Here is a 9551-nt window from a genome sequence, read left to right on the forward strand (position 1 = left end):
CAAGGACGAAATACAACCTGAAACTTTCAGCATCACTCGCCTCAAAGCATGTGTTTCCATGGTAACACCCCACGTTGCAACTTCCTCTCTGTAGTTTAAAGGGCGCATAACGGAAGTGACGATGAGTTAAACGGAAAGACGCTCGTCGGACAGCCGCTACAGGATCAATATATTTACAGTAATAAAAACATGCAGATAGGCCTATTTGAAAGAAGACGAAAAAAACAAATAAGCTGGAAGTATTAACTTTTTAATGTTACGCTCACGGACCGCGTATTTGTCATGTGGCGAATCTCTGTTAAAAAACTTTGTGCTTTTTGTCTCTGCGCGTGTGCGTTTGTGTTTTTAATCATGACATTTCAGGTAAAATATTAACTTTATCTTTTATATGAAGCTTTAAATAGTCGGCAAAGATTTGCACACCTAACCATCAAATGTTGTTATGGCGAGAGCCTGTGTCTCTAAACTTCGGTGCACGCGCTCGATTCCGTGGCGTGAACGCGCCTACTCGTAGCAGCTCACTGGGGTTTGAGACACGGCCATGCAGAACACAACCATAAGTGTGCTCGCTTTAAAGTGTCTCTTGTTCACAGGTGGCTCTCGGGATCTGCTCAAGTCTCTCACTAACATCTGGATAACTCTCTGTCCTTTTCCTCATCCCTGGTATTTCCTTTTACTAAAATCTCCCCTTTTCCATCCTTGCAACCTGACATATAACGTTAATGAATAACAGCTGATTATTGGTTGATGTTTTCACTATTAGATGCATTGCACTTCTCATATAGGAGTTTTCTCCACTTCTCTAACAATAAAACAGCTTGTAGAAGAAGTGTGTGTCTGCAGACAGTGTGAGATGTGTGAGATGTCCTCATGTGTGTGTAGTAGTCTCTGCTGTCCTGTACTCTTGTCCTCCTCCTCCTCATGTGTGTGTAGTAGTCTCTGCTGTCCTGTACTCTTGTCCTCCTCCTCCTCCTCATGTGTGTGTAGTAGTCTCTGCTGTCCTGTACTCTTGTCCTCCTCCTCCTCCTCATGTGTGTAGTAGTCTCTGCTGTCCTGTACTCTTGTCCTCCTCCTCCTCCTCATGTGTGTGTAGTAGTCTCTGCTGTCCTGTACTCTTGTCCTCCTCCTCCTCCTCATGTGTGTAGTAGTCTCTGCTGTCCTGTACTCTTGTCCTCCTCCTCCTCCTCATGTGTGTAGTAGTCTCTGCTGTCCTGTACTCTTGTCCTCCTCCTCCTCCTCATGTGTGTAGTAGTCTCTGCTGTCCTGTACTCTTGTCCTCCTCCTCCTCATGTGTGTGTAGTAGTCTCTGCTGTCCTGTACTCTTGTCCTCCTCCTCCTCATGTGTGTGTAGTAGTCTCTGCTGTCCTGTACTCTTGTCCTCCTCCTCCTCCTCCTCATGTGTGTGTAGTAGTCTCTGCTGTCCTGTACTCTTGTCCTCCTCCTCCTCCTCCTCATGTGTGTAGTAGTCTCTGCTGTCCTGTACTCTTGTCCTCCTCCTCCTCATGTGTGTAGTAGTCTCTGCTGTCCTGTACTCTTGTCCTCCTCCTCCTCATGTGTGTGTAGTAGTCTCTGCTGTCCTGTACTCTTGTCCTCCTCCTCCTCCTCCTCATGTGTGTGTAGTAGTCTCTGCTGTCCTGTACTCTTGTCCTCCTCCTCCTCATGTGTGTAGTAGTCTCTGCTGTCCTGTACTCTTGTCCTCCTCCTCCTCATGTGTGTAGTAGTCTCAGCTGTCCTGTACTCTTGTCCTCCTCCTCCTCATGTGTGTAGTAGTCTCAGCTGTCCTGTACTCTCTCTCTCTGCAGGTTGTTGAGGAGCTGGGCCGGTTTGAGCAGGCCCACAGCAGACGGCAGGTCCCGGGACAGGCCGCTGAGGGCCCGTACCCTGTGGTCGTGTGGTGGTCTCCTCTGACGGGAGAGCTGGGACGCCTCGGACACTGTGGCCGCAACAGATGCTTCTTCACTGTTAACAGGTCCTATCATTCACATCCACAGACAAAAGCTTTTCTTTTCTATGGTGAGTTGTGGTGTAAACATTCATTTTATTCCCTCATTCATTTTCATTTGGTATATATATTGAGGAAGGATGCACCAATATTATAATTCGGTCCAATACCAACAAGCCGATATTAAAATTGTCTAAATAAAATGCTATAAACTAGTATCAATTGTTTTAAATGCTACAAATAAATTTAGCCATCACAACATTATAATGTACAGTATGAAAACGGAAATATATTTAGAGATTTGCTAACGATTACATTTAACAGTGTAATTAAATTATTAGTGATTAACTTTTAGGTGATTGTTAGATGACATCAAAGGTAATCTACATGTAAAAATGTGTCAAATGAGCTTTCGCAATTAAATATCTAATATCAGCCGATGGTAAAATGAAGAAATCTGTAATATTGGGAATAAAGTTTCAATATATCATGCATCCTTAATATATACCATGTTTTGTATGCTTTTTATTGAATGGACAGAAATCTCTGGGTCATATGGGGGTTTCCAAACATAAACACAACTTAAACTTTGTTTATCCAATGAAAATCATGCTTGTTTTATACTGGTTCATTGTTTTTTATCATTGTTTTATATATTCTTTTAGTAGAACACATGCAAAAGAAGTCAAGTCACCTTCATTTATAATGCGCTTTTAACAATATGGATTGTTTCAAAGCAGCTTTACAGTGATAATAGGAAATGAAAATAACAGAGATTGTTTTGGCTTTACAGCAGCTCTAGAATAAAGTTATTGTCCAGCTAAAGTTAGTTTTGATTGATTCACTTCCGTCGCAAAGATCATTAGTGATTAACTTAGAGGCCGCTAACACGACACCGCTCTAACAGAAATCCCTTAATGCGCTCCGGCCGCTCACTCGCACAACAGCAGTGCCTGGGGCTCGAGAACACACTCCCTGAAATATGTTAAAAAATGTGCGAACGATTATCAGTTATCTCTGCGCAAACCTGTGAGAACGCTGACGGCACGCACATGCGCATCACGTGTTCAGTCTATAGGTATGTGTGTTTGAATATATATGTGCGCAGGCATGTAGTCCTTCTTTACAAATCAACCCTCAACAAACTACTTGTCTGGTTTTAAAAATTTATAATACAATTTTTTTTGTCGCGTCTGCGTAGCCAGAAAGAACAGAACAGACAGGGCACTAGGGGTATCACACACAGTTATATTGCTCATATACAGGTAACCTCATATCAGGGGTTACTCTCCCAATAGTCCCAGGAGAGAGGGAGAGAGACAGACAGACAGACAGACAGGAGAGACAGACAGACAGGAGAGAGAGACAGACAGACAGACAGGAGAGAGAGACAGACAGGAGAGAGAGACAGACAGACAGACAGACAGACAGACAGACAGGAGAGAGAGACAGACAGACAGACAGATAGACAGATAGACAGACAGACAGACAGGAGAGAGAGACAGACAGACAGGGGAGACAGACAGACAGACTGACAGACAGACAGGAGAGAGAGACAGACAGACAGACAGGAGAGAGACAGACAGACAGACAGACAGACAGACAGGAGAGACAGACAGACAGACAGACAGACAGACAGGAGACACAGACAGACAGACAGATAGACAGATAGACAGACAGACAGACAGGAGAGAGAGACAGACAGACAGGAGACACAGACAGACAGGAGAGACAGACAGACAGACTGACAGACAGACAGGAGAGAGAGACAGACAGACAGACAGACAGACAGACAGACAGGAGAGAGACAGACAGACAGACAGACAGACAGGAGAGACAGACAGACAGACAGACAGACAGGAGAGAGAGACAGACAGACAGACAGACAGACAGACAGGAGAGACAGAGAGACAGACAGACAGACAGGAGAGAGAGACAGACAGAAAGGAGAGAGAGACAGACAGACAGACAGACAGACAGGAGAGAGAGACAGACAGACAGACGGACAGACAGACAGACAGACAGACAGACAGGAGAGACAGAGAGACAGACAGACAGACAGGAGAGAGAGACAGACAGAAAGGAGAGAGAGACAGACAGACAGACAGACAGACAGACAGACAGGAGAGACAGACAGACAGACAGACAGACAGACAGACAGACAGGAGAGACAGAGAGACAGACAGACAGACAGGAGAGAGAGACAGACAGAAAGGAGAGAGAGACAGACAGACAGACAGACAGACAGACAGACAGACAGGAGAGACAGACAGACAGGAGAGAGAGACAGACAGACAGACAGACAGACAGGAGAGACAGAGAGACAGACAGACAGACAGGAGAGAGAGACAGACAGACAGACAGACAGGAGAGAGAGACAGACAGACAGACAGACGGACAGACAGACAGACAGACAGACAGACAGACAGACAGACAGACAGGAGAGACAGAGAGACAGACAGACAGACAGGAGAGAGAGACAGACAGAAAGGAGAGAGAGACAGACAGACAGACAGACAGACAGGAGAGAGAGAGAGACAGACAGACAGACAGACAGACAGGAGAGAGAGACAGACAGACAGACAGACAGGAGAGAGAGACAGACAGGAGAGAGAGACAGACAGACAGGAGACACAGACAGACAGACAGACAGACAGACAGGAGAGAGAGAGAGAGACAGACATACATTTGGTAATGGTCCTTTCAAGTCCATAAAAGGTTCAAGGTCCCCTCATAAATCATTCAAATCCAGAATATTTTCATTAGACAAATATTTCACATACTGAAAAATAGGAAGAGATGATCAGTACTAATAATGATAAAACACACATTGCAGTTCATTTACAATATGTAAATGATACGGTGTTCCATCCACACTCCTATACGTTACCCATTTTGACCAGTACTTGTAAAATGTATCCATGTTTAATCTTAGCGAGAAGGTCAGATTTTACATATCATTCATATCTTTTACAACACTATCCACTGTATTTTGTTGGTGGATTGTCATTCAGCCATTTCTTAGTTATTGCTTTCTTACTAGCAACCAATACTACTTTAGGTATAGGTACTTGTCTTGAGTATTAAGATCAGTTGGTGTGTTTCCTAAGTACACAGTACTGAAGCTGTACTTCATCTCGAATCCCAATATCAGTCTTATTTCAGTTTATTAAACGGTTAGTTCTAGTCCTTGATTCTGATTGGTCAGTTTTTCATGTTTCGTATTGGGTGAGATTGTAGGGTATAGGGTTAGGGTCTGTTGTTTAAACCTTGAATCCAACTGTGCAGGTTTAACATCTTTGTCATAGGCCACCCATCTTAACAACCGTGTTTGTTTCTCGAGCTCAACTTTTTCACATTCCTTTAACCAAATATTGAGAGGAACCATCGTCCAGTGGCTCCATTAATTAGAGTGCTTGATCCCCTAATAAGGAGGGGAGGGGAATGTCCGGCTATTCTCTCCATCTCGCTGCATACTCATTACACCATCAAACTGGATATTTCAACTGTGCTGGTGTGTAATAATCCTCCAAACAGGGAAGAGACAGTCCTCCTCTCCTGTGATAACTGTAGTGTTTTAAGTCTCACCCTAGGCTTCTGATTTTGCCGTATGAATATAGAGATCATGCAGTTCCAGTCATTAAACTGTGTTTTGGGAATCTCTACAGGCCGTGATTGATTGGAATAGAAACTGTAATCACGGTGAAACGTTCATTCTTATCATTTCAATTGGATTATACAGCTGATCAGGGGCAGCCATCCATCTGTCCAAATCTACTTTTAGGTCTTTTGTTATGGATTTGATATGGATACATTTTTGTTACATAACTTCTAAATATTGAATATTATTTGTTTTGTTCGTATGTTCTCCTGTGGTTAATAATTAAGAGAGGGTTTGAGTTTTGTCTAAATTTAATCTGTATCCTGAGTACCAACCAAACTGTTCAAGGCATGACATAAGTTCAAGTAAACTGAGTCTGAGTCGGAGATTGTCATAAGAATATCAAGTCATCTTCATTTATATAGCGCTTTTAACAATGTAGATTGTTCCAAAGCTGCTTTATCATATCATCCGCATATAGACATATTTTGTGTTTATTTCCTTTAAATAGGAATCCTGTTATTTCTACATCTTTTCTAATAGCTTGAGCAAGCAAAATGCATCTCATAACCTTGTAACCAAAATAATAACCTAGATTGTAATGTAGAAACATGCATTTTCTGTAAAGCTGCTTTGAAACTACCGTATGTGTTGTGAAAAGCGCTATACAAATAAATGTGAATTGAATTCATACTACACAGAACATACTTTTTTAGCAAAGTAATTACTTGTTCAAAAAAGACAAGATTTTGGACGCAGACTCTGTTTCGGTTTTGTTTTAGTTCTCCTTGTTCATGCGTCTAGTTTTCTCTAGTTTTTCTAATGTTTATGTGTTTCCATGGCAACCCATTGTGTTCACCTGTTCCTCGTTTATTGACTCATTTAGTCTTGTGTGTGTGTGTGTACACCCCTGTTTAGTTTAGTCCCTTGTTGGTTCTTGTTTGTATAGTGGTTTGCTTTATTTATGCTGTTTATATACTTTTGGAGCTCCTTCATCATGAATGTTGTGGTTTGCTTTTGGTGGATCTCATGTGAGATCACGTTACTAAAAGCTCATCCACCTAGAACAGCAATCCCATGTTTATTTATTAAATCTTAATATTATTTTCAGTTTTTACATTAAACCATAGGACCAGTAGATTCAACATAATTGCACAAATAGTGTTCACAGACCTAGTACTGAACTCACCCATTTCCTTCTACTTGTTTTCTTTCATCAGGTACCGATTTCAGCGTCGACAGCCTCCCTCTTCCGAGACACGAGCAGCACCAGTGGGCGCTGTTTCACGAGGAGTCACCCAAGAATAACTACAAGCTTTTCCACGAGCCGCTCATTACCCTGTTCAACCACACGGCGAGCTTCAGCCGGCACGCTCACCTGCCCCTCACCACACAACACCTGGAGGGCATCCGCGCGCTCACCGCACACACACACCTGCTCCCTCTGGCCTACAAAAACCAGCTGAGGAAAACCCTGGCGCCTGTGGTGTACGTCCAGTCGGACTGCCACCCGCCGTCCGATAGAGATGTCTACGTTCAAGAGCTGATGCAGCACATTCAAGTAGACTCGTACGGCCAGTGTCTTCATAATAAAGACCTGCCGCCCCATCTGAGAGACTCCACTGCAATGGAGGATCAGGATTTCTACCAGATCCTCGCCCAGTACAAGTTCGTCCTGGCCTTTGAGAACGCCATCTGTGAGGACTATATCACTGAGAAACTGTGGAGGCCGCTCAAGCTAGGTGTTGTGCCAGTGTATTACGGAGCACCCAACGTACACATGTGGCTGCCGGATAACAGGAGCGCGGTCGTGGTCCATCCCGACGAGCCGCCGGAGAAGCTCGCTCAGTATCTAAAGAGGCTGGACAAGAATGACTGGGAATATCTCAAGTTCCTGGAGTGGAAGCACAAGCGTGAAATCTCGAATGTGAATCTGCTGACAGAACTGAAGGAACGTCCGTGGGGTGTTCAGGATATCGGTCAGGATAACTTCATCGACGTCTTTGAGTGCATGGTGTGCAACAGGGTCTGGGAGAATATCCACAGGCAGGAAAAGGTAATGGCTGGATGTTTCTGACAGGATATGTCCAGATCACTCACCTATGTTTTTCGCTCATCATTTACTTGTTTTGAGTTAAGATAAATTGTTGAGTTGAGTTAAAATACATTGTTGAGTTGAGTTAAATTGTTGAGTTAAGTTGACTTAAGTTGAGTTGATTTGACTTGAGTTGAGGTAAGTTGAGTTGAGTTGAGTTGATTTGACTTGAGTTTAGTTTAGTTGAGGTAAGTTGTTGAGCTGATATAACTTGAGTTGAGTTGAGTTTAGTTGAGGTAAGTTAAGTTTAGTTGAGGTAAGTTGAGTTGAGTTGAGGTAAGTTGAGTTGATTTGACTTTACTTTAGTTTAGTTTAGTTGAGGTAAGTTGTTGAGCTGATATAACATGAGTTGAGTTGAGTTGAGTTGAGGTAAGTTGAGTTGATTTGACTTTAGTTTAGTTTAGTTTAGTTGAGGTAAGTTGTTGAGCTGATATAACGAGTTGAGTTGAGTTGATTTGAGTTGATTTGAGTTGATTTGACTTGACTTGACTTGACTTGACTTGACTTGACTTTAGTTTAGTTTAGTTGAGGTAAGTTGAGTTTAGTTGAGTTGATTTGACTTTATTTTATTTTATTTTAGTTGAGGTAAGTTGTTGAGCTGATATAACATGAGTTGATTTGAGTTGATTTGACTTGAGTTGAGTTGAGTTGAGTTGAGTTGAGTTTAGTTGAGGTAAGTTGTTGATCTTATATAACTTGAGTTTAGTTGAGTTTAGTTTAGTTTAGTTTAGTTTAGTTTAGTTTAGTTGAGTTGAGTTGAGTTTAGTTTAGTTTAGTTGAGGTAAGTTGTTGATCTGATATAACTTGAGTTGAGTTGAGTTGATTCAAACTGTTTTTCTATTGTTAACTGGTTGTCTTTTATCCGGTCGATGACAGAAGCTGCCGTCTAAAGTCTGGCGGGCTGAAGAGAGCCACCTCAGGTGCCCATCTCCACAACTGTTTGACTTTGCCGAGAGCTCAAGCTCGCCTCTTCGGCAGATGTGGAGGTCCAGCTATGAGCAGTCCAAGAGAGAAGCCATAGCGCTCGGACTGATGCTGCGCAGGAACAGAAACTTCACCGCCACACAGTTCTGGAGAGAAGTCTTCACCGACCCCTCCTGAACTCTACTCATCATGTTCATGTTGATGGTAAAGCTGTGGGCTGCATTTCAGGACGAGAAAGGACTTCAAGGTAATGTGTAATTTATAGGGCTATTTTTATGTGGAAAGTTGAAATTCATAACATTATCACACATAATCTTTATGTGGACATGACATTTTGTCTCCAACAGTCGGTGCAACGCTCAGGTTAATTACTCCTTTACAGTTACACTTTACAATAATGTCCTATTAGTTAATGTTAATGCATTAACTAACATTGATCAATACATTTGTTACAGTATTTGTAAGAGCCATTTTAATGCAATCATATATTTGTCCATTGGGTGGCGCTCTGACAATGATATATTAGGAGCACATGGGTAATTAGACAACAGGTGTTTTGGTAGTGGGGAAGCACACAGTATTTTGACCCTGTTAAGCCATGGAATACCATGCTGACGTGCCTATAAGATTGTTATGTGTTGGATTGAGTTTAATGGTGCTTAACCACGCTTCACTGATAAAGAGTGATGTTCAAGGACATATGGAATATGGACAATGTTCATGCGCTGTATCTGCAAGGTATGGATTTAACATTAGTATGCTTTGAACCACAAATAATGAGACACCACAAGAAGCTAAATGGAAGCAACGTTTAATAATTAGAGCACAAGAGATAAAAGACATTGTTTGCATCTTACATCTGTGTTCATGGAGTTTATACGCGTTAATTACTTGCTCACTCCTATTACCAATACCACAGCGGCTTAATGGAAAGCTGTTACAGTATTTATTAACCTTTGTTAATGTTACAGTTTATTCGTCTTTGTTAA

The 9551-nt window shown here is 42.3% G+C and overlaps 1 protein-coding gene across 1 annotated transcript; it reads left to right on the forward strand.

Annotated features, from left to right (window-relative positions):
- The first annotated feature begins 228 nt into the window (after positions 1–228).
- On the forward strand, positions 229–8739 carry fut10 (fucosyltransferase 10). Its single transcript, XM_056265585.1, has 4 exons — positions 229–363; positions 1803–2013; positions 6764–7599; positions 8515–8739. Exons 1-4 carry the CDS (start codon positions 283–285, stop codon positions 8737–8739), a joined length of 1353 nt encoding a protein of 450 aa, XP_056121560.1. The 5' UTR covers positions 229–282.
- Positions 8740–9551: the final 812 nt, after the last annotated feature.

This window comes from Rhinichthys klamathensis, unplaced genomic scaffold, assembly GCF_029890125.1.
Source record: "Rhinichthys klamathensis goyatoka isolate OS25496 unplaced genomic scaffold, OSU_Roscu_1.1 h1tg000236l_1, whole genome shotgun sequence".
In the NCBI taxonomy this organism is placed as follows: Eukaryota; Metazoa; Chordata; class Actinopteri; order Cypriniformes; family Leuciscidae; genus Rhinichthys; species Rhinichthys klamathensis.